General features: G+C 36.6%; 2 protein-coding genes and 3 long non-coding RNA genes across 5 annotated transcripts; 1 reads left to right on the top strand and 4 right to left on the bottom strand.

Moving 5' to 3' along the window:
* Positions 1-3543: 3543 nt before the first annotated feature.
* Positions 3544-4191, bottom strand: LOC130470628 (uncharacterized). Its single transcript, XR_008931345.1, has 2 exons — positions 3965-4191; positions 3544-3745 (listed from the first exon to the last, which is right to left on the bottom strand). It is a non-coding gene; the product is annotated as an uncharacterized lncRNA (long non-coding RNA).
* A 1435-nt stretch (positions 4192-5626) lies between these two features.
* Positions 5627-7368, bottom strand: LOC130470629 (uncharacterized). The gene is made up of 3 exons (XR_008931346.1): positions 6978-7368; positions 5799-5897; positions 5627-5697 (listed from the first exon to the last, which is right to left on the bottom strand). It is a non-coding gene; the product is annotated as an uncharacterized lncRNA (long non-coding RNA).
* A 5477-nt stretch (positions 7369-12845) lies between these two features.
* LOC130469303 (uncharacterized) lies at positions 12846-16030 on the top strand. Its single transcript, XR_008929752.1, has 2 exons — positions 12846-13542; positions 13615-16030. It is a non-coding gene; the product is annotated as an uncharacterized lncRNA (long non-coding RNA).
* A 5072-nt stretch (positions 16031-21102) lies between these two features.
* Positions 21103-23172, bottom strand: LOC110779505 (putative RING-H2 finger protein ATL21A). Its single transcript, XM_021984014.2, has 2 exons — positions 22324-23172; positions 21103-21582 (listed from the first exon to the last, which is right to left on the bottom strand). The coding sequence occupies exons 1-2, from the start codon at positions 23000-23002 to the stop codon at positions 21146-21148; spliced, it is 1116 nt and encodes a 371-aa protein (XP_021839706.2). The 5' UTR covers positions 23003-23172; the 3' UTR covers positions 21103-21145.
* Positions 23173-24521: 1349 nt separating this feature from the next.
* LOC110779515 (putative RING-H2 finger protein ATL21A) lies at positions 24522-26546 on the bottom strand. The gene is made up of 2 exons (XM_021984018.2): positions 25736-26546; positions 24522-25158 (listed from the first exon to the last, which is right to left on the bottom strand). The coding sequence occupies exons 1-2, from the start codon at positions 26541-26543 to the stop codon at positions 24728-24730; spliced, it is 1239 nt and encodes a 412-aa protein (XP_021839710.1). The 5' UTR covers positions 26544-26546; the 3' UTR covers positions 24522-24727.
* Positions 26547-26662: the final 116 nt, after the last annotated feature.

Below are 26662 nucleotides of genomic sequence, written 5' to 3' on the forward strand. Positions count from 1 at the left end.
ACACCAAAACCAAAAAAGTGCGGCTCAAATATGGCCACAAATCCGTGGCCTTGTCGTGCTTTTTCCGTAATGGATGTGCCGTGCCTCGGTCCGGCCGTCCAATACAATATTTTAATTATTGAAATCTGTTAAATACGGAAACAACGGAGTTTTTGAAGTATCGATCACCACTAGTAGAGATTCTGATAATGGAAGATTTGGATTACGTGTCGCTGGTATAGATTTGTGGGCCCTCAAAATTTGGAACCTTTGTATCTTTTGAATTTGTTCCAACTCTGTTTCCAAATGCATGCATACCTATAAATATCTTCGAATTTCTTCCAAATCTATTTCTTTGTTGTTGAGAAGGCAATTATTTTATACGTTCAATATGCATGTACGGAGTATAACTCCGTATAATACAAGGCATTGGAACTTTGGAATGTCACAACATGATACTTGCCCGACCCGACCCGGCCCACTTATTTATTGTTATTTGATATTTGGTACGAATTAGGGGGAAAAACTGAAAACAAATTAATTGAAAGTTTAGGGGATTTCCCCACAAAAAAAAAGAACAAAAAAAGAAAAAATTGAATTGAAAGTTTAGAGATTAAACTTTAGCGGATCGGATAAATAATTGGAATTTTCTTATTTGATAGTGTTTTTTTTGATGGATTGTTGATGTTGAAAATATACTGAAAATCTACCTTGTTCAAAAATTATGTTGTAAGATACTACATTTTCTTGAATTATGAACGTTGAATCAAAATTTCAGGATTGACTTTATCATATGTATCTCACGTGTCATTTAATTACCCATTTTCCATAAGATGCCACGTGAGATGCACCTAGTAAAGCCAATCCCGAAATATTTAATCAATGCTTATAATCTGGCCGTCAAAAAAAAAAATTGCTTATAATCTGACTAAAGGTTACAACGTAAAAGTTATAAGTTAGTTAATTACAACATTTTTTTTATAAGGAAATTTTCGCAAAAATTTACTTTTATAAGGTACGGAGTAATTTTTAACAAATTTACCTTAAACAAACAACTTTTTTTTTTGATGGTATTTCACTATGGTATTTTGGCACTTGGTCAAATCAGGCAAACAATGCTATGCAAATTGGTAGGTACATTGTTTTATGTCAATCATGTGATTTTCTTTTGGAGAAAAATAGGGAATTTGAATGAGAGAGACCGGATGAGAATTGAAACATATGCGACATGAATCAAGTCACGAAAAATACTATGTACTACGTACGTACATGATAAGAAGTAGTAAACAACATTATAAAAATTTATTAAATTAGGGATTAGATCTATATTTATATTTTTTAAATAAAAAAAAATTAAAAGACATGCAGAAGATGCATTTTGCATATATTGACGCTAGTGGTTTAGTTTGCTTAGGCTCGTGCTTGATCGTAGTTTTCATACTGTTTTAGATGGGCATTTGGGGTAGGCTCGACCAAATTTTGTTTGGTAAGTACGTAAGAAAACTAACTCTATAGAACAAACACATATCTTAAGTTAACCAGTTCAGTTAAATAGGAACTTAATCCACTCTCAAATAAAATACAACTGATGGGCTCGATCCAATTGAACAAATACTGATTTCAGCTAGACCTGATGACCTGATCAAAAGGCGGGTCGGGCTGGATCACATCCATAAAATCTACAATTATGTCGGATCGGGCCGAGTCAATTTTGTGTGCCCAAAATTTGTTATTTCAGACCAAAAATAGCAGGGTTTTCGGGCCATTTCTGGACCGGGCCAAATTTACAACTAAATTATTATTTTACCTTGCCCAAAACCCGTAATTTTTTTTAAAATGTTCTGGCCGAGCCCAAAAATCTGGCTGAAATATTCTGCACAAAACCTGGTAATATCGGTCCGAGTCGGGCCAGGCCTGCGGCCCGGAACCATGTTAATCAGCTCTATATTTTTAGCTAGTCCGACCATATATCACTCCATATACTACTACAAGTCAAACAGTCGATAATACTACATACTATAGGATGAAACTCACTTGGTTAATTCAATTTTTACGGAGAAGAATATAGGTCATGTAGTTCGTCACTACTAGTAGTCAACTAAGTCAAGTAGTGTTAATCGACAAAAAGCCATAACAGAACTTTTATGTACAGCAATGCAAATTATGTATTTCGTATATAACGTTATATTAAATATATTTTCAAGCTACATTAAACGAACTGACATAACCTGTGCCCTGCAGGAAGTATTGTATTTCTTACGAAGCAACACAATTTTTTTTTTCTATTAAAATTCTTCATTTTATTTATACTTAGATAAGGCATACGACTATACGTAGTATTTTAGAAGATAATGTACTATAATAACAAATGGAGTGGATATAATAATTACAAAGATACAAGTATACATACCCGAGGTACTACTGTCTTGTGGAGCAAGCTCTGTATAAATGACCTCGGAGATAAATTAAACTAATTAGTCTAATGATAAGGATTGTACTTTTTTACGGAGTAATTTTAAGATTAAATAGGCGGGTTTGGAGATCCATTACCATTTCTCACCCTTTCAAAAGGACTAACCTACTGTAACTAACATTATAGGGTTGACTCGTGCAAAATTTTGATCTCATACTACGTATAACTTTAGGCGTAAGTAAAATACGAGAAGTGTAATTACAATTAGCTTAAGTAAAAAAAGACAGAGTAATTAGGACTAAGAAACTCTATCCACAAAGGAATAAAACAAATCAAATTTTTTAGTCGATCAATTGATTTTTGTAAATACGCAAATAATTGTATTGACTAAAATCAAATTGTTTACTCCTATAGTCATAACACGACATTATTTTTCCTACATGCAAGTACACCTTGTTCACTACGGAGTTCACTGCGGAATAACTAAAATTAATTTGCACCATTACATTACTTTCAAGTATGAAATGGCTTTTTAATTTATTGTGTTACACGGAGTATACCACTACAAGAAAACGCATCTTTTCCGACCGCTTAAAATAGTCGGCAAAGTCCTTAAAACAGTCGCTAAAAATTTTAGCGACCGTTATTAGTCGATAAGGGTGGACAGTGTCTTTATGGTCGGTATTTGGGTAATTATCGACTGGAAAGCAGTCGCTAAATAAGTTTAGCGACTGTTTAAGACAGTCGGTAAATTAACGACTGCCTAGCAGTCGATAAATTTACGACTGCCTAGCAGTCAGTATTTTAACGACTGCTAAGTCGGTCAGTAATTTACCGACTGTACAAAACAGTCGGTAAATTGCCGACCGTCTTAGCAGTCGGTAAATCAGTAATTAGCGACCACTAAACGGTCGGTATTTTTATTAAAAAATTAAAAAAAATCAAATCCATCAACTGAGAATACCCAGTTAATAGTTCGATTTCCTCAAAGAATATGAAAATAATTTCATTATCCGGCTTCAATGTCGATTTCCTTTATTTGCACCAAAATGTCTAACTCATGATGAACAATTTCCAGAAAACGAAAAAGGGGATGAATTAACATATACATATAAAAAGAAAATTTAATGAATTTAGAAAAAAGAGTTAAATAAATCCAACCCAACTACAAAAATAAAAATTCAAATAATTACATACCAAAATTTCTAATAGAGACTAGATCTGAAAATTTAAAAATCACCAAATTACTAATTCAAACAAACTGGACCAGAAAGACGGAAATCTGTAACTTCCGACGCTGCTCATGCTCCCTAGCTTCTTACTTCAATTACTTTGTTCTCTCGAGTTATTCACCTACATCCACATATAGAGATACAGAATCATCAGTAAGAATTTTAATATCAAACAAGAAGACGTAAATAGGAGCTAAGAGCCGGATTAACCATAAACTCATCAAAATTTTAATTATTAAAAACAAAATTGATATATCACAAAAGGGGAGAAGAGAGGACGAAATTAAGAACATAAAAAACGAAAAGAAGAAGGAATATGGGTAGAAAAGTGAAAACATACCATAATACTAGATCTGGAAATCTAAACTGGAGCAAATTCCTTATAATCGATCCAAAATTGAAGGCTTGATGCGCTGATGTTGTTGTGTTGATGCGTTGATGTTGATTTTTAACAAGAAAAAAAGTGGGGGAGAGGGGGAGGTGGAGGGGGAGGCAGAGAAAGAGAACAACCGTGAGAGAAAGAGAGGAGGTGAGAGAAAGAGGCGGGTTTCAAGTTTAGATTAGGGTTTGGGGTGAGGGTGTGGGACTGGGCTTTAATTAGGGTTTGGGTGAGGGTGAGGGTGTGGGTGAGGGCAGTCGGGAATTTAATTTTTTACCGACTACTTATTTTGCGGTCGTAAATAATATTTTACCTACTGTTTGGACGGTCGCTAAATAATTTTTTTCCGACCATCTGTTTTGCGGTCGCTAAATAATAGTTTACCGACTGCTTGGACGGTCGCTAAAATAAAAAAAATTCGACCATTTGTTTGCTGTCGCTAAATAATATTTTACTGACTGCTTGCGCGGTCGCTAAATAATTTTTTACCGACTATCTATTTTGCGGTCGGTAAATCTCTTTTTACCGACTAATTTATGAGCAGTCGGTAAACACAGACGTTATAAACGCGAATTCTTGTAGTGTACATTACTAAAATTATTGTATATACCAGGATTCTGTTAAATAAAATGAAAGACCGAGTTGTTAGGATTCTGTGAACCAGGTCGGGACTCGGGAGTGGTGATTCTCGATAGGTATCCCGTATTCATAAAAGACCTTATAACTTACTTGTTTGGTAAATTACAAAATACGTAGTATACCATCTCTTGAATACATGCTTTTGTTAATAAACATTTATATGAAAGGAGAGAAACTTGAGAATATTGGAAACGGGTGCAAATATACATGTTGTTACGAGAAGAAGACGCTCATGACCGGTCAATGGGTGCATATTTTTTTTTCTTCCACTAGTGGAAAAAGGGTCATTTGCATCGCACTTTTAAGCACATTTGCGTCGCACATCGTGCGTGGCAAAAGCTCTCGACGCAAATGACTTTTAGTCATTTGCGTCGCACATTTGTGCGACGCAAATGACCCTTATTTGCGTCGCACATTAAGCAAATGTGCGTGGCAAATGACTTTTCAGGCACCATGTTGAAAAGTCATTTGCCACGCACATTAGCTAAATGTGCGACGCAAATGACTTTCGGGCGCCAAAAAAAAAGTCATTTGCCACGCACATTAGCTTAATGTGCGACGCAAATGACTTTCAGGCGCCAAAAAAAAAAGTCTTTTGCCACGCACAATAGTTTAATGTGCGACGCAAATGACAATTTTAGCGCCAAAAAATTAAGTCATTTGCCTCGCACATTAAGCTAACGTGCGTGGCAAATGACTTATTTTTTTTAAAAAAAAAAATTGTTTTTTAATATTTTAGTTGGAAATTCCGACATGATCGTCTTTGAAATTAGACGCTTCATTCCCAATACCGGGAATACATTTATAAATAATACCTGTCACAAAAGTTTACAACGTAATTAACGTTCCCAATAAAAGACAATTAAATTCGTCATAGATCAACCAACATGTTACAACAAACATAAAATTATTACAAAAGGTACGTAGCTAGCTAGAGATCGAGTTCATATTACAAATTAAGCTAAAAATTCGACATTGTTCATGAAAAAATCTGCCCAAAAATCTTTCACCTCATTAATCTCCTCCGGTGAATAAGGCAATGTTCTTGAAAAATCCTAAAAAAGTGTAAATAATTCAATTTATCAACGTTCAATCAATATAATAGTTTTGTGTACTTCAATTTATTATATAAAGTACGTAGTTTATGAGAACATACCTTAGTAAGATCTTGACTATTACCATGATTCATTATTATGTCGTACATAAAACGCATGACGTAGTAGCCACAATCTAGTGATCCCGGTTGTTGAGCACACTAAATGCATTAAAATAAATAACACAAGTAAAATTTCTATCACATTGTATGTTATAATTTTGAAAAACTTGCTTCTTAGGTAAATAATAAACTAATTATACATGTGCTCGAATCCATGCATATTTACAACTTTCTAAGGCTCTTTACAATCTATTATTTCACATTTAATGCTAATTGGGTCGTTCTAGGTCATTTTTAGGCAAAAATGAAGTTTTCAAACCCAAGAGGAATACATATGGTTGGCTTAAATAGTTGGCAGTCCGAACAAGGCGAACATAATACAGATAACAACAGTTATTAACTATAAATAAAATACATATAAAGATGCATTGTATATTAAAGTGGACTTATTAATTGATGAAAAATATTTATTAAAAATGGTGGTGGTTTTCCCAAGGACCTCATATATTGTAATATGACTCTCTCCATTAACATTAGCAGTCACTTTAGAAAGAATTCAGTTGTATATGATCAACGGTATTCCCAGGTTTTCGTTGACCCGCACCCAACAAGCAAAGGAAACAGAGGATGAGTAGTCTATCATTGTATCTCCATAAAAATACACTACTATACGTCTACACTGTATGTAATTCATTTACAAACCCACTAACTAAAAGATTTTAAAAGGTGAGAAGCAGATTATAAAAGAATAATTTTGGTATGGTCTTGTTCCCGAATTATTAAAACTTGGAAGTAGTAATTAACAAAGTTGAGTTGTTACATGATTTCTGTGATTCAATGTCCGTTTTCTAGTAACATGGTCCACTTTGTCTTGTTTATTACATTCAAATAAAGCAAGGTGCATTGGTTTGAAGATATTACCAAGATCCTTTGATGCGAAATTTCAAAGCATACCAGCTTGCTAAACGGTTAGGACTCTTGTTCGTTACCATTTCTTCTTTTTCTTGATCAGGAGAACTATTTTTTCACTAATAACATAATCAAGGTTGATAGTGATAGTTCTACCAGATACCATATTAAACATTCATCCATGAAAAAATTATACCAATAATTGAAAGTTTAAACAGAAAGAATTCTTGAGCAACATCAAGGCAGAAGTTCATTAAATAAGAGGATTACCACTTCTGGATGCCTGTTTCATTGAAGAGTTAGGAACTGCTAGCTTCTTTGGTGTACCAGCTCTACCTCTCTTATAGACTTGTGAGAATCATCTGCCTCTGGGGAACATTCACTAAAGTTACGAACGATCGGCTCCTTTCCTGCAAATTTTTGTACACAATCAGTTGAGATCTACCCTAGATTCATATTATGGGCCTTATGGCACTAGGTAATGCAAGTTATTATAGGAAGAATATAATGCCACATAGCTTACATTATATAGCATTGTCTTCATAAAATAGGTAAATTATATTATCAGCTCAGAAATTAACCAATCATTGGTTCCACGAACTCTATTTGCTCCATACTCAATAACAGAATAAATAACCAGCTACAGCAGCTGTCATGTGTCGAGTACAAACTTAATTAACAAAGTAGCCAAGTTTACAGAAGGCACCAACAACTAGTGTAATAATAAACTGTACAAAGCCGGAAAGCTTGCACTTACCCCCGTATGCTGCTTCGTTGCACATCTTAGACATCTGCAAAATGCAAATACTTACATAAGTTTGTTAACCATAAGAACATCTCTGGAACGCAAATGACGGTTGTCTAGAATCTCCACATAACATAATTGAATTAAAAGCATGTCAAATTTCTAATTAGGGTTCGATATTGAGATACTAGAATCTGTCAAATATCCCATCCACAAAAATAAAAACAACCCTGAAATATGGGTTTTACAGAATCCACCAATATGAGTAGAATTTAAAGCTTCTGCATCAAACTTCTCATGTAATTTCCTATATTCACAGCCATATAATTGCATAACCATTTCATTACCATAAAATTAAGCAATAATTTCAATTACCCTAAAAAAACAAGTGTCAATAATTCCACAATTAGATAACAACCAAATATTAAGTTTCTAAACACTCGAAATCAATCGCATAACACTTCAAATACTGACAAACTATAGCTAATAATCAGATTCTCGTACTAACTGGAAATTAAACTCAAATTAAGCATCTTAATACATAATCTACATAGAGTTCTACATTATTAACGAATATTGAAGTGAAATTTACTAGTTCCAAATTTCCCAAAATTCAATCAAACAACAAATTAAACCTAAAATTCCCAACCATGAACCCTAAATGTATACGAATCACCAAGTAAAGTGGATATAAATTTCCTCAATTACGCTACCAGCTTCTAAAAAAGACAATTTAAACCAGAACTTTCATCCAAAACCCTAATATTGAACGAATCTGTATTGTACCTGTTGCTATATAAAACCATACAATTTGATGCCAAAGAAATAAGATGCAGATTTGACGACTCACCGGAAAACAATCTTAAATCAATAGATAACAAAAAACTAAAACCCTAGGTTCACCAAAATCAACATAAGAAAGGGGCAAAACATGATAAACTCCGGAACTAGGGTATGAGAGAGAGAAAGTACCGGAACGGCAAACCATTCATACTGCTTCGATATTTCGCCTTCATCGTCGGGCCGGAACCTAGCGTTTTTCTTCTTGTTATTTTCGCAGAGCTCTTTTCAAGGATTTTGGAATTTTCGGTCTTAATTATAGTGATTGGAATTTTTGAGGAGAGAGAATGTTGTAGGAGCCTTCAACTGGACGAGGAGGGTGGCGGAGAAAGAGAGGTTTTGACTGTTGAGGTTTCAAGCTTTGGAATGAAGGGGATGAGAGAGAAAGAGAGGTAGGGAGGAAGGTAGGCGGAACATGTGTGAATGGAAAAAAAAAAAGGTAAATCGAAAAAAGAATTTCAACGACTAACTCAGTGCGTCGCAGAATAATAAATCAGCGACGCAATTGACTGAATATATTTCTATCTGTCAACTGCGTCGCTGGTTTATTAATCTGCGACGCAAAATTAATTAATATTGCGTCGCAGTTTAATAAATCAACGAAGCAATTGACTTACTTTAAAGATAATCAGTAATTTGCGTCGCTCAAAATTAAACTGCGACGCAAATGATCAAATTTCAGACTAAAATTCAACTATTGCGTCGCGTGTTTAAAAGTGTGACGCAAATACGGCGATGCAAATGAAGAGTTTTCCACTAGTGTTCTTTTTCTACAATGTTATCATATACCGTTTATATAGTTTGTTATAAATAACACGTTTTATATGTTATGTTAGGGTTGTATTTCACCACCATCGTTTTAATTCTTTACTCCACCACCACTACGACCGTCCTTACTCCATCACCACCTTACTCCATGTCGACCTCTCCATTTATGCGATCACCGTCGTATTTTATATCAGAAAATGTTTTTTTATATCAAAAGCCTTATGTATTTTTTTCATATGTTTTTTTTTATCGTTATTTCATTTTAATTATTATATCGACATTGTGATACATGTTCTCAATTTGCACATCAAAAGCCTTTCTTGCTTTCTTCATTGCACCCGATTGTGAATATATACTGATAAGAAAATGTCACGCACTACTATCTGAAGAATCTGAAGTATGGCCTAGATCCACTGCTTGCCCAAAAATCTGTTCACACACTACAATCGAATAGCCTGCTCGGGATAACTCATTTGTACAAATCTTGTAATCACAAGAGTCCATACTCCATACACCCATATGTCTTTCAGGCATTTTATCAAACACCTTCGTGGCACAATCAATGTTACCCTTGACATACATAACAATCAACCAACACCCAACACATTAATCGTCAAAAATTTCCTACGTCCAACGCAAACACATGAATTATATCCCTAATCAAAGCCCATTCACCTTTGGAAGAAGCTCTAATTACAGCCACTAACCTAAATTCATTCGGGGGAAAATCGAAACCCAGCATCTCTACGACCATTCAGAATAGCCTTTAATTCCATACCATAGATCACAAAACAAGTAATGGTAGCACTTTAAGATTACCAAATTCCTTCTCTCTCCTCTCATAAATTCATCCGCTTTTCGCAAATCCCTTGATTGATTTAGAGTACAAGGTACTGAGCGAATTGAGCGTAACCGAGTCGAGCCCGAGTCCTAACTTAGTGATTCTGGAGTGAATGAGCTTTCCCAGATTGAAATTTCTGGTTCTTTCCCAGATTGAAATTGTGGGTTCGAATGGCGGATTTGAGGAGGAGAGAGAAAGTGGAGAGGTGAGAGTTGAACCAATGTTGGGACATGAGGTCAAGGATGGAGATTGCTTGATGACGGTGGCCCAAGTTGGCTTGATGTCTCAGACGGCGGTTGAGGTAGTCAAAGGTGGGAAATTTGATTGAATTTACAGGTGGTGGCCACGGCGGGAAGGTTTAAAGGTTTTAATGGAGAGAGAAAGTTGGCGGGAGGAAGAAGAGAGAGTGCCCAACTGCTACATTGACTTTGATTGACATTAACGGCTGAAGTATGTTTTTGGGCCTCAAAAATATGAATGTTTGATTATTTGGGCCACTTATCATGTTGATCCATTCTTAGTTTCTTACCTTCTTACCAATTTATAGATGGGTATCGTGTTTGCTACCACAAATTCTTAATTAAAGGCGGTGGACCCTAAATATTGTACATCGAAAGTAAAAGTATTTAAAAGTTAACAGATATAATGTAAAACTTATCTATTATTAGAGAAAAAATTTCCACTTTAATTAAATTATCTCCTTTATCCATCGATTTTTGGTTTTTATAATATAAAAATTAATCAAAATAAATATACTGATATACAATAAATTTATTGTATAGTCGTGCAAGACCGACCTTTTGATTTTTTAGTCCTTCGTTTTTTTTTTGTTTCTTTTTCATTTTGATATGCCCATTGCGAAAAATAAACATGGGATCACATATTTACTCTTCCATAAAATAAAATACACGTGGTCGCACCATTTTTTTTCTTTTTCAATTCCACCCAGTCTAATTTTACTAAGGCATTTTGGTATAAAGGATAAAACATTAAGGGACAACCGTAAAAAAAAAAAAAAAAAAAGTAAGGGACAAAGAGAATAACAAACATATATTGCAGAATGATACTTGGAGGGAGTTATCTCTTGGACAATGGGCACGATCCTTTAAACCGGGGGAGGATGCTCTGAAAGTGAATGACTTGATTATGCATGGAATATGGGATTCTCGATTTTCTCTCTCATTCGTTCTTTCCTTTGATGTTTTCTTCTTGTGTTGCGCAACCCTCTGATCCCGTTCTAATAGAGTCCTCCGGACTTTGTGTTTTCAAACATTTCTAAGAATGGGGAACTCGATTTCAAAAAAGAGTCTTGTTTTATTTATCAAAAAAAACCAGCTGCCCAACTCTAGCCCTTTGAATTGGATTTGGGAAATTGATACTATTCCAAAAATAAGATTCTTTCTGTGGCTCACTTTCCATGATCGCCTCCTCACAAGGACTTTACGTGTGAGGCACATGATTGATTCAAATATTTGTGGTTGTTGTCAAAGTGGCATAGAAAACTCTATTCATATCCTTCGTGATTGCCCAAAAGCGAAGAAAGTGTGGGAACATTTTAGAGTTTCTACTCCCTTCTTCCCTACAGATAATTCAACTCCACTATATAGAAGTGTGGCCTAAAATTTGTAAATGTTTTTTTTTTATATATAAAGTTTTTGTATTATTTTTTCATTTTACGTTCTTTGAATTAAATTTAGTTAGTCTAACGACATTGTGATACATATTTTCTACTATCTATAATCCTTTGTTATTTATGCTTGATTAAATTTTGTATAATTTATATTTATGGTAGAACGAACCCATAACCAAAACTTAATGCATAAGTATCATAATTAATAATTTAGGACTAATTAATAAAATAGTTTTTTAATCAAATATTTCATACAAAGTACCATTTTGAAACTTAAAAGGTAAGACGCAAACGAGCTTAGATGGGAGCTAACCGGCAACCCAAGCTCTCCCATAAATTACTGGGTGAAAAAAGTTATGGCCTTTGGGCGGCCTGTACATAGTACCATGTGTTAGTCGTTGCACGCTGCCTACTAGCGATCACAATTGTATAAAACAGTTACACGAGTTGAGAGACGAAAAATGCTTTGGTTGCTTGAGTGTATTTACAAATGGTTAGATGAAATGCCTATTTATAGGCCTCTTTGCTAAGAGCATAGAATAAATGATGTGTTAGGCTAGAGAGTTCCCAATTCCTTTGGGATTCTTCTACTCACTTCTATACACAATCAAGACACAAAACCACTTTATGTATAAGCTTCCTGAATTAGTTACACAGACTACTAGTCTACCTATGTACAAGAGGTATCCATAGCGTTCTAGAAGCTTTCGAAGAGCATGAATCTTCTTGTCATGTACGACTACCAACTACTCCGAAATACTTATTGTTATCGGTCGTTTTGTACGACGTGAGGTCGACGCTGGAACAAGTCATCGCAAGTCAGTCCGTCCTCGGATCCTATTAAGGAAGCAGTCAAGGTTGGTTCCTATATTCAAGGAGCCATCATCTCCACTATATGCTTGTTGGACAAGGTCAAGGAAGCTAGCAAGGGTCAAACAAACAGTTAGAGGAGATCAAGGGATCAGTTGAGAGTATCAAGGAATAACTAACGGCATTATTCTGTCTTCTATACTTGACCTAGTACTATATAAAGACCATGAATCCGCAATGAGAGGCCACTTCCAATCTCCATCTAGAACGCCTACAATGAAACCCACGCTTCCCATGTTCTTCCATTTACTCCACTAACACACGTTATCCGAACGGCTATGGTATATATATATACTATCCCTTCATGCTCCTAGGATCCGATGGCTTTTCCCGTAGCTCCTACAACAAATATAAGCTAGCCTTCCTCTTATCTTCCACATGGGTATTCCATCAAGATATGAACCATTGTCGTTCATCTTTAGCCAAGGTATATTAAACCAATTACACTCTCTTTATACACCTACCCTTGCATTAAGCCTACTGCCCTATTATAAAGCTCTTTCACAACGAGTCTTCCCTGAATGTCTCGTCCGCTTACGTACTCCCACAATATTTGCCACACCTACTTGTGTTTACCCTATTATATTAGCTATATTTACGTTCTTGCGAATATACAATGTAATTGTACTCAGTAAGGCTTTTTACGCCTATTACCTAGTGGATTGGTGGACTCATGGCCACCCGCGGTTTTTATCCCTTTCGGGTTTTCCGCGTCACCATCTCTTGTCTTGTCTCTCTTTATTTCCGCCCTTTATTTCATGTCATTTACATACTTTATTTTATCTAGTCGTCTATGTCCCAACCAAAGGTCGTCCATACGAAATTTGGCATAAACAGTTTGGCGCCGTCTGTGGGGAGATGGCTAGATTTATCTTCAAACACATATCCACAAATATCCTCTCAAACACAATATCCGACCCACTTGGGTTCACCAATAAAGTTGTCGCCAGGCTATGGATTGTTGTCATACTTTGTCGCCACCATGAGATGGAGCTACGTCAGGGTGCATGTCGTCGCCAGATCAGGTGTCGACATCAGCAGGTGTCATCGCTAGAAGTGACGCGTCTGAGTGGTCGAATTCAACCTAGATGATGCATATCGTGACAACAACGACACCAACGCTTGATGACATCGAAAATAGGTACTAATATTTATAATATTCAACTCTAATCGTTTGGCCTCGTTTTCGAATACGTGACAGGTTTCGGTCTAGACGTCACGGACCATCATGCAGATGTCACCACAAACAAGATACAATATGAGTTGTCTCGTACCTTGATAAGATCTCGAGACGATTTGACACTTGACGTCGCGAGAAGTATGGTATAAAACTCAACCCCAGTGATTTTAATTTAAACTAATATTGTTTCTAGTCCTTGTTGTCACTAAAACAGATGCGAACACGTGACGTCATCCACCAATGACATGACGTCAACATAGTTTCATCCGACGTGACCTCCACATCAGTCGACGACGTCTCCAAAAACGAAGGCGACAAATGGAGATTCAACAACAAATTGTCGGCAATACTAGATTTTGTGGCTAACTTCAGTCCAAGTATCAAATAGGAGAATTTGTAGTTGTCCTGAAGTCGCCACAGGGGAGCATATAGTATACTCTATCTCATTTAATTTTCATATAGTATACTTGATTTGCTTTTTATATAGTATACTTTGCTTGTTTTAATTTCCAAAAGCACTTTGAAATATATGCTATACGTTGTTATCCTACCTTTTGTACTAACATCGTCACCACTTGTCGTTTGATCATGTCGTGTCGCCAAGTATTGTCTTGTCTACAGGTATTGACGTGTCGCTTGGCTAGGTCATGAGTACATCAGGGGACCGACGTTAGAATGCAGGTGACAAGGTACTGTCTTGTCTATAGGTACTGACGTGTCGCTTGGCAAGGTCGTGAGTAAAGCAGGCGACCAACGTTAGAAGTGTTACACGAGGTCACGACACGACATGAGGTCACGACGATACAACATGACGCCACGACAGCAGGACGCGACCATTCTGGTTACCCCTATGACGACAAGAAGTTTCTCGGCGTTAAACATGGTACGTAGAAGTGATTATCGAACATCTTTATTTTAACAATATATTTCTTCGTAAGTTCGCCAACAGATCGTTGATTGATACATGAATATCAATGGGGGCTAAAGGTACGAACATACTTTCGAAGTGAGTTATCTTTTATTTATAATATACACGTATTGTCGCTGCCACGTACATCGCAGATCGTGAGGGTCATCAACACAATCGAATGGTATGAGTGACTCAATTCATTTATTAGTGACGTCAAAATTTTATAAACTAACACCTCATATCCTATTGAAATTTTCTCATATATCATCCGTGATAACTATTTTTCATTTACTAACGACATGCCGCGACTATACGCGTTAGTATGTATATTAATGACAACAGATTACCTTGATCATGACGGTATGCCCCGACGCCACGAGATGGCAATGACCGATGACACGACGCCACCAGACTACCGAGAAAGCTAAGGAAATCGGAATGTCGAATAATCATCATCAATGATCATGATGACACATGAGTAACTTCTAAACTATTTTTCACACACTTTCTCATTTCAATTCATTCATTGTTGTTCTCTTGTATTAATATGTCTCGTATTCAACGCTCATCAAGTTAACTAATAAATTTTTGCATCGCACCATGAATGTCTCAATTTTTCTAATGACTAAACCATTTTATCAAATCGTTTTGAGGTAATTTGACTTGACACATGAGACGTTTAGAGGTTGCATCATGCTGGCACGCATGTACGAAGTCAAATATAAACGAACGTCATCATATCTGTGGCCGACTTCAGTCATGATATCTTCCTAAAGCCGCCACAGGGGGGCAAGATAGTACATACTCCCGTTCAGTTTAATATACTTGTTACAACTTTGAAGTTTAACTGACGATGTGATACAATTTATTTTCATGATGATCTTGTCGTAAGATTTTGGTAACAGGTACGATGCTAAGACAAATGTACGAACACTGGGGGCTCAACCACTATCACATGTCGAAATAGGCGGATAAAGAAAATTCATTGGGTTTCCCAAAGACGACAAGTGATAAGACGTCAACCGATTAACAAGAAAGGTAATTTATAAAGAGTTCACATGTATTTGAATTTACGACATATTGTAATGTAAGTTTGTCAAATGATTTTACCAAAGACGTTAAGAAAAAGTCCACTTCTTAAGACAGTATAAGGAATTCACATTAACCATATGTTCTTTCTTGTGCCACATTGCGAGGATCAACCAATAAGTCGACCAACGTTGGAATGGACAATGTCAAGACCAGCGATGCGTCATCATTCAACATGACGGTACGACGCCAGATGTGACGACGATGGTACAAGCGATGGCAATGATCTCAGGAACGAAAACAAGATCGGCCACGAGAGGTGTCACGACATCAGGACAATGCTGTTGATTGTAGAATCGTCATCAAGGGACAGTCAACGACTCGACGTAATTTCGTTACATGAGCCCATATTAAGTAATATCTAACACTTACTTCGTGCGTTAATTAATTTATTACATTTTTTACTACACTGCGATTAAAGTTCAATTTCAGTTTTTGTTATTTGTCGCATTGAATATATCTTTCCAAACGCAATTATATTATATTTATGTTTCATCTTATTCATTTGAAAATCAACGCTAACATCGCATCAAGCGAACGTCCACCTCTACCTTTTCTATCCTCAATAGATCACTTGTTGACGATATCACCAACGACAACAGCAACGAACGACATCATCAGAAGACGACATCAACGAACGACGCTATCAACTACAAGCGACGACGTCTCCATGGTCATAACCCTTAAACTTATTGGATCCCAACGACGACGTGTCTCTTCTAAGCGCGACCACTACACACGACGCAGGTACTATTTATGTGCACATAGCTTCGTTCTTTGAGTACCTTACAAGTGACATTTATTCCACAACGAATAATAGATATAGCATAAACAACATTTTAAGCTAACAACGTGTATGCACCCCCGACACTCGTCCAAACGGCTAACCAATCGCCAAATATAAAATAGCAAACTCACGTCTTTCCTCCTCAACACTGACGAAAAACAAAGCAAACCCAGAATGCTCAAAACCTACTTAAATTGCTGTTCTAAAAATCCCATAGGCTAAAGTCTTATGCCATAGACTACACCATCAAAACATCTTATCCCTTGTCCCCATGTTATAGGAAACCTCACAACCCTTCGAATATTCTTGACATTCGTCATAAGGTTGCTTCAAATCATTCACTCCTTTCACCTGTAACTTCAACTTAGTCTCCTGCTACCTACCCTCACACGACATTACATCCGACTAAAATAATTCGACATTATGCCCAATCGACGCAACTTCCTTCTCTAAATTCTTCGCATGACTACGAACAAACGAAAAGGCTTATATCGCCTGCATACGATATATGTCACACAACAGCGACAATAGAGGCACGCCTGTAAACATCAGATGACCGACTGAGATACAACAGTTAGCCATGGCGCCTGTAAACATTAGACGACAGACTAAGATACAATCGTTGGCCATGACGCCTGTAAACATCAGACGACAGACTAAGATACAACAGTTGGCCATGACGCCTGTAAACATCAGAAGACAGACTAAGATACAACAGTTGGCCATGACGCCTGTAAACATCAAACGACGGACTAAGGTACAATAGTTGGCCGTGACGCCCGCAAATATCAAACGACAGACGAAGATACAAAAGTTGGCCATGACGCTAGATACCTAACTAACGTTGTGTCTCAACATATATGTTTTCGCACAGGTTTTTTGAGAATTACATTCTGTTGTCTCACGCTCGTTAAGAGGAACGATTCTTTCACAAGATGTCAGGTTTACGTCTAATTAAGCTAAGGACACCAACGCCAACATGAAGACGCCAATATACGCATGATGACGTCAAGTGCTGTCAAAAATCATGGATGACACCAAGTTGCGACGCCACTGATCAAGATTAAGTATGGAAGACGACGGACAAGACGAAGACAATGACAGATTAGCATCGACATCAAATGAAAGCGGTGACAGACTTTGAAGATTATTTTCCTAACTTTCGACTCCCTACAATTAGGAAAATGGGGGCTATTGTTATTGGTCGTTTTGTACGACGTGAGGTCGACGCTGGAACAAGTCATCGCAAGTCAGTCCGCCCTCGGATCCTATTAAGGAAGCAGTCAAGGTTGGTTCCTATATTCAAGGAGCCATCATCTCCACTATATGCTTGTTGGACAAGGTCAAGGAAGCTAGCAAGGGTCAAACAAACAGTTAGAGGAGATCAAGGGATCAGTTGAGAGTATCAAGGAATAACTAACGGCATTATTCTGTCTTCTATGCTTGACCTAGTACTATATAAAGACCATGAATCCGCAATGAGATGCCACTTCCAATCTCCATCTAGAACGCCTACAATGAAACCCACGCTTCCCATGTTCTGCCATTTACTCCACTAACACACGTTATCCGAACGGCTATGGTATATATATATATACTATCCCTTCATGCTCCTAGGATCCGATGGCTTTTCCCGTAGCTCCTACAACAAATATAAGCTAGCCTTCCTCTTATCTTCCACATGGGTATTCCATCAAGATATGAACCATTGTCGTTCATCTTTAGCCAAGGTATACTAAACCAATTACACTCTCTTTATACACCTACCCTTGCATTAAGCCTACTGCCCTATTATAAAGCTCTTTCACAACGAGTCTTCCCTGAATGTCTCGTCCGCTTACGTACTCCCACAATATTTGCCACACCTACTTGTGTTTACCCTATTATATTAGCTATATTTACGTTCTTGCGAATATACAATGTAATTGTACTCAGTAAGGCTTTTTACGCCTATTACCTAGTGGATTGGTGGACTCATGGCCACCCGCGGTTTTTATCCCTTTCGGGTTTTCCGCGTCACCATCTCTTGTCTTGTCTCTTTTTATTTCCGCCCTTTATTTCATGTCATTTACATACTTTATTTTATCTAGTCGTCTATGTCCCAACCAAAGGTCGTCCATACGAAATTTGGCATAAACACTTATGTAGAACATATAAGGTGTACTCGGGTATTACTGACGTGCACCCTCTCACAATTTATCGAGGAGGCATAATAGTAATCTGATTATTATATATCGTCATTGACCAAAAATATAGCAGATATGAGATGACTTGGGTGTTTGATGGGACATTCATGTTACCTGATCAAGTTGCAGATCTTTGAAACCTCTCACAAAAATATGAACTAACAACACTAGCATTATTCATTATCCTGGGACGAACTACTCTAGAATGTAGCGGCTTCCCAAACAAGAACAATTCGAGATCTCAGAATGAGTAGAAATCAAACTGGTAAATGTAAAACAATTCGGTTCACATCCACTCCGTTCCATTTCAAGAAACAATCAAGTTGCCAGTTCTGGATAACCCATTCGCACAAATCTTGTAATCATACGAGTCCTTACACCTATATGTCTCTAATGATGTCAGTGTGCCGGGACGGCCCGAAGCCCGACCCGGTACGAAAAAAGCCCGGCCCGACACGAGCTCGAAAAAAGCACGTCCAGGCACGGACACGAAGTCGTGGGCCGTGGCCTTAATTTTTTAGAAAAAGCCCGACAAGACACGGCACGATTCGACCCGACACGACAAAACACGCTAAATTTAATAAATTAGCCTTAGGCACGACGACCCCGCCCGGCCAGGCACGAAAGCCAGTGGGCTTGGGCCAGGCCTGGACCCTTTTTAACTTTTTGGCCCGCACCGGCCCGACACTAAACAACATGGGCCCGTCCCGAAGCCCAGCCCGGTCCACGGCCATCTTTAATGTCTCTCAGTCATTTTATCAAACACCTTCCTGGCACAATCAATGTCCTGAAAACCCTTCATATACATGTCAGTCAACGCACACCCAACACGTAAATCATCAAAATTTCTTGTTTGTGACAGAAACAGATGAATTATATCCCCAATCCAAGTCCAATCACCATTAGAACAAACTCTAATTACGGCCAACCCGAAACCCAGCATCTCAACATTTTAATAGCCTTAAATTCTATTATCCATACAATTGATCAAAAAGTAGGAAATCATAGCACTCCAACATACAAAATTCTTTCTCTCTTTCCCCATACCATAAACAATTCAGCTGCTTTCCGCCAATCCCCCGATTAAGAGGACAAGGTAGTGAGGAATTGAGTGTAATAGGGCCAATCCTGAGTCCTAACTCAGTAATTCTGGGGTGAATGTGTTTCCCAGATTGAAATTGCGGGTTCTAATGGCGGATTTTTGGAGGAGATAGAAAGTGGAGAGAACAGGTTTAACGGCTTGAGCCCATGTTGAGACATGAGATCAGGGGTGGAGATTGCTTGATGAAGGTGGCCCACATTGGTTTGATGTATCAGACGGCTGTTGAGGTGGTCAAAGGTGGGAAACTTTAATTGAATTTGCAGGTGGTGGCTATGGCGGGAAGGGTTAAAAGGTATTAATAGAGAGAGAAAGTTGGCGGGAGGAAGAAGAGAGAGTGCCAAACTGCTTAATTAGTGCTTACATTGACTTTGATTGACATTAAAGGCTGAAGTATGTTTTTTGGGCCTCAAAATTTTAAATGTTTGATTATTTGGGCCACTTGACATGTTGGTCCATTCTTACAGATTGGTTATCCATATTTTCTACTCTATTTGTTTGTCTCGTTCGTCATTTTGATTTTGTTGGTGCAAATGAGCCACATGGGCGGGGATGAGAATCGATCCCAGGATCATCTGAAACTGGGATGGAAGCTCTAACCAACTGAGCTATCCCTCACTCTCTCTTTCGTCATTTTGATACGTCTTCATGATCCAGTACAGAGTACTAAAATTGAACATGAGATTACAACTTTGGTCTCGTATAAAGTACTAGTGGTTCACCATTTTGGTCTTTCTCAATTTCACCCAACCTAATTTTTAATACTTCCTCCGTTTCAGAAATATCGCACCATTTGTTTTTTACACAATTTACACTACGATTTTGGCCATTTTTTGTGGTTCGTACATGAGGAAATTTTAGTCATGTGGGGTCATGTTAGATTCATATCGATATATATTTTCTAAATATTAATTATTTTTTTTATAATTTTACTTGCACACGATTTGAGATATTAAAAGTCAAAGTAATGGTTAAAGGAGCAAAGTCAACTATTGTGCGATATTTCCGGAACGGAGGAAGTAAAGCACTTTGATACCTGGGGCAAATAATAAGAGACGTTGGGAATAATAAGAAAATATTATCGAATGAGAAATAAAATCATAAATGTACACAGTTGTACATTTGTACAACATAGGTTCTTAAGGAACCCAAATATGAAGATGAGTATCTAACTACTTCTATTTATGTGAGAGTGATGGATAGCTAAATTGATTAGAGCTTCCATCCCGATTCCACGTGATCTAGGATTGAATCTCATCCCTGCCCTTGTGGCTCATTCACATAAAAAAAAAAACTACTTCTATTTCTGTGAACCATTTTTTCCAACTTTCCCCAACTATATATATATAATATATATATATATATATATATATATATATATATATATATATATATATATATATATATATATATATATATATATATATATATATATATATATATATATATATACAAAATAGGCCCAAATAAATAAATAAAATAAAATTAGGTGTTCATAAAACGTTATTTTCAGGAGTTTTAAGAGGAGAATTTCGACAAACAGGACAAGAAGCATTCAAGTGAAGCCATTCATCAATACAATCAACATGAAAACAATGACCACAATTTGGTATTGTCCTTAATATTTCCTTAGCCATATATTCACCCAAACATATTGGACAATTCATGTCATCTGCCTTTGGTAGCCTCTTACTCTCACCCAGGATCACTTTCGGGTATGACTCGATCACGGACTGATCTAGACCGTGGATTACAATTTGCGGTTGTGGGTTGACTGCGACCGCTAGGGCGAGTGTAGTGTTTGCACCGTTGCCATGTCCTCGCCGGTGGAGCACCGCCTTGATCACGAAGTATGTGATGCAAAATGTGACCAAAATCAGTGGTGTTGCGAATGCTAGAGCGATTGCAACTATAGCTTGTTTGCTTAATCCTGTTATACGTGAAAAATTGGAGTATGTACGTAAATGTAGGGTTTTGTGAACAATAATAATTGACAGTGTAATATCAAAATTATTGAGTAAGTTTTATCATGCCGTCTTATTCACTGCTGACATCATTTAACTATTAACGAGAGCACCATATATTTTAACTCAAAAATAATAAATGTTAACATGAGCACGAAGTCGTGGGCGAACCTGATATTTTTGAATAAAGCATGACAAAGATGTTAAATTGAGTGAATTAGGTATAGATTGATAGGAAGGCCCGACCTGGTCCAATACGAGGGATAGTGGGGTTGGGCCTGATATTTTTGAAAAACGCATGACAAAGATGTTAAGTGTAGATTGATAGGAAGGTCTGATCCGACCCGACACAAGGGATAGTGGGCTTGGGCCTCCATTTAAAAATTTGGGAACTAAATAAGCGGGCTTGGTATGGGTCGGACCCATTCAGGTTCAAGCACGTGGATTCGACAAGGAATCTAGCCCGACCCACATCCATATTGTATACGTAGTATTTATTTATCAACCAACTCAAGTTTGACCCAACTCTAAGCCAAACTAAACGACTTGTAAACATTATTTGAGTACCCAAGTAAGATTGAGCCAACTAATAGTATATTGAACTATTAGTTATTCCAGGATAAGTTTTTATAAGAAGATCATACATAAAACTGTCACGATAAAGAAGGAAAATTGTAATACACACTATTAAAATCAAGGGAGCTTACCATGGTGAGGAAGATGAACACATTCCACTTCAAAATTAGAATAGCTCTTGAACCTACAACGTCCATTTCTCTCATAACACTTCCCACATTCAAGAGGTTTAGACCAAGTGAGCCTAATATCACCCCTTAAATCCAAGGGATAGTCCTCTTCATTGGGCCCCACAGGAACTTTAATAGGTCCAATTTTACTACACAAAGAAGAGTAATTACCCTTAACAATTGTCTCCAAAGGACTAGCAAACACCCCATAACTTTCACCACTAAGACACCCAATTAACATAATTTTAAGATTATGAGAAGAATTAAAGAACTCATTAGAGCAATTATAGAACCAATAATCTTGCTCTAAGATAGGATAAAATGAAGATTTACCCACAAAACTCGAACCATTAATCGCAATTAGCTTTCTTGGAAGACAATTATCAACATCATTAAGCCATAATTGTTGATTAACATAATCAATTTCTTGAACAGAAAATGATCCAAGATTATTAGGCAAGGTGATTAGTAGCTTATCATTTCCATTGCATATCAAATCAAACCCTGGATACCCACAAAAACTTGGCATTGAATCATTCTTGATCAAGAATGGAAATTGAACGTAGCGTGACACCGGTTCGTCGTAGCTACATACTTGTGTTAAGCAATAATCGGCCATTTCTGATGAGCTTTCATGCATGGCTCGAATTCGTCGTGTCGAAGAAGAAGGAGAAGATTATTACTAGGAGGAAGATGATTGAGAATTTGAGTGTTTGCATTTGGTAAATTAAGTTAAACTTGAAGACTTGTTCTAAGTTTAAACTTGAAGAATTGTACTTATCATCCTTTGATCATTACCATTGACTTTTGTTAATGGTTAGTTGATAGATTTTTTTTTTTTTTTTTTTTTTTTTAATAATAGAGAAAAATAACTAGCTAAATCATGCATGTTTAATTTGATGACGTGCGATGAACATCGACAGTTTTAGGTTTGTTAATTAATCAATATAATTATGTCAATGGATTGAAGAGTGTAGTGGAAGTATAGAATAAATGAATAATGATATGACAAAATTAATGATTAAGTCTTAATCAATGACAAGTAGATATTTTGTGTTTTTAATTTCTAAGGAATGTTGACTTGAACATATGTTAGTACTAAGTCTAACTAATGCAAGGTCATGAAAACTAGGCTTCTTCAACAAATCGGGTCAGAATCGAGTCGGATCAGAATCTATTCCGCGCAAACTGACCCAGTTAAATACTCTTTTTGTTTTTAAATGTTCTTCTCATTTCACTTTGGTCCCTATATTTTTTCTTATATATTGTTAGTAATTCAAATAATTCCCTTCAATTACGATTAGTGTTAAAATTTCAAATGGGGATCAGAACATTAAATAACGGAGGAATTGCTATATTGGATAAGTAATATTTTATCAGCCAATATGTGTATATGGAAAACCATTAGCAAGTGTAACACCGTAACGAGTGACTCTTTAAGGTATTATTCTTTTTACTCTTCCAGAATAAAAATAAAATAAAAATAGATACTTCCGTTTGAAAATAAAAATAAAAATAAAAATAATAAAAAAATATATATCAATATCACCCTAGCAAATACCTTAACAATTTCCGTTTAAAATAAAATAAAATAAAGACAACAAATCTTTTAAGGGCTGCCCGCCTTGAGCCGTTGGCCCGTTACCAAGCTGACTCATTAAGAACTCGACCCATATATTAATTAACGGGCCTGACCCATATTAAATGGGGTGGATCACTGGGTTTTAATGGGCCTCACGCCCTCAAGTCCTCAACCCCATTGAACATGCCTACTGAAAATTAAGCTATTTTGGCATAGAAGATTGCCCCTCAATATCTTTTGTACTGCGTAGAATGTTAAAAGATAGTTAATGTTCTGTTTAAACGGAAGGGTAATTTGGTAATTTGGTAATATTAATTCAATGACATATTTTTCTATAATAATCCCACATTTATTACCCGATGACTTTTATTGGGCCTAACAGGTCATAAACCTGCTGTAGGCGGTAATATGTCCCTACGTGGCAGTATTCTCTCTCGATATATTCACTCATCATCATCCATTCATTACCATGTCGTGGACTTTTTCACCGGTTATCGGTCACTTAAGCCCAATAAAAGTCATTAGGTAGTAAATGTGAGATTATTAAAAATATGTGGTAGGTAAGATTAATAAAAGAAAATCGCCCAAACATTGAATTAATATTACCAAATTTTCCTAAACGGAAACATTTTCAAAGTAAAACACAATCGAAGAATTCTTTACATTCTCTATCGGTGATATAATCATTGGATTTAGCAAACTCAAAACACTACTTTCAACTTTGAAACTAAAAATGTACAAATTGGACTTAAAAAAACAAAGTACAACATAAACATAATCCCATCAAGCATTATTTTCCGGAGTGTTGGGAGGAGAATTCCGGCAAACAGGACAAGAAGCATTCAATAAAAGCCATTCATCAACACAATCAACATGAAAACAATGTCCACAATTTGGTATTGTCCTTAAAATGTCCTTAGCCAAGTATTCTCCTAAGCATATAGGGCAATTCTTTTCGCCCGTGGCCGGCTTCGGCAGTCTTCGACTTTCACCTAGGACTACTTTCGGGTATGACTCGATTATCGATTGGTCGAGACCATGGATGACTCGCCGAGGTTGTGGTGTGACTGTTGAGGCGAGTGTATGACTTTCAAGTGTTGTTCTTCTCCTTGAGCACTTCTTCTTGATACATATATATGTGATGCAAAAAGTAACTAATAGTAGTGGGATGGCAAATGATAAGGTAAGAGCTAGTATTGATCCTCTTGTAAAATCTGAAATAAAATTAACCAAACAAAAAGTGTGTAAATTTGTGAACATTAGGCAATAAGTTGTTAGTTATAGACTTGTAGGCCATGTTTGGAAATTAGATGTTACTCATTAGCTGGTTTGACAAGCCATTAGTTGTTAACAGTTTGTATTAATTTCCTGGTTTGACTAGCTACTTGAAATAGCTGCTTGTGTTAAGTATTTGGTAAATTAGTTGTCTAACGTATTAAATGACCATTTACGACATTGACCTAAAATGATGTACGATGTAGGTTGGTAAGACTAATGCAAAAAGCTCCTATATTGAGCCTTTTCAAAGTTAATTTGCCTTTTCATTCAGAAAATCTTTTCCAAACCTCTCATAGCCGCACACTTTAGTATCGTAGCTTCTGAAATGATCAAACTTCTAATTCACTTAAAAAAACTCTTTTTTCTCAAATTTTCTCATAACCAAAGACCCCCATCAAAAATTCAATATCAACAAGTAAAACTGTTGCATGTATTTAGAAACGCAGGAAGTATAAACTAACATTTAGAACATGAAGTACTAGAAGAGATAACCTAATAAGTAAAAGTCCTTACCACGACGAGGAAGATTAAAGCATCCCACTTCAAAGTTAGAATTGCTTTTGAATCCACACTTCCCACTTCTTCGATAGCACTCTCCACACTCGCGAGGCTGAGCCCAAGTGAGCCCAATATCACCTTCAAGGTTCGAAAAAGAGTCCATTTCACTAGACCTCGGTCTAAAAGGACCTTTTATAATACCAATTTTACGACACAAAGAAGAATTACCCTTTACAATTTTCTCCAAGGGAGTAGCAAAAACCCCATAATTCTCCCCACTTAGACACTTAATTGGCCTAATTTGATCATCAGAAGAGTTGAAAAACTCGTTCGAGCAATTATAGAACACATAATCTTGTTCGAAAACAGGATTAAAAGGAGAATCAACTACAACCTTTGAGTAATTAAGTGCAAGAAGCCGTCTAGGGAGACAATTACCAGGATCATTAAGCAGTAATTCTTGTTTAACATAATCTATTTCTTTAATAGAGAACACCCCTGAATTAGGGAGGTGTATTTGTAGCTTATCATCTCCATTACATAATAAATCAAACCCTGGATAACCACAAGAACTTGGTAAGGAGTCATTGATGATTATGAATGGGAATTTAACGCGTCGAATGACCGGTTCATGGAAGCTACATACTTGTGTTAAGCAAAGATCTGAAAGATTATTTTGGGTGTTTTCTTTGCATTTGGTTGTAATTAAGAATGGTAGAAATAGGAGGAAGAAAATTTGTTTATTGGGGGTTTGCATATTTGTGAACTTGAGAAATATAAATTCTATTTTTGGAATGTGTTTTTGGTTTTGGCTATTTGCCATTGACTTTGTAATGAGTTGATCTTGTTGTTTTGACGTATAAAAATGATGTTATATTTTTGTTTTTCTTAACCAAGTCAATGATTTGAATAGTGGAAGAAGATTCATGTTGACCCGTCGTA

This window comes from Spinacia oleracea, chromosome 3 (genome assembly GCF_020520425.1).
Source record: "Spinacia oleracea cultivar Varoflay chromosome 3, BTI_SOV_V1, whole genome shotgun sequence".
NCBI classification, from domain to species: Eukaryota; Viridiplantae; Streptophyta; class Magnoliopsida; order Caryophyllales; family Amaranthaceae; genus Spinacia; species Spinacia oleracea.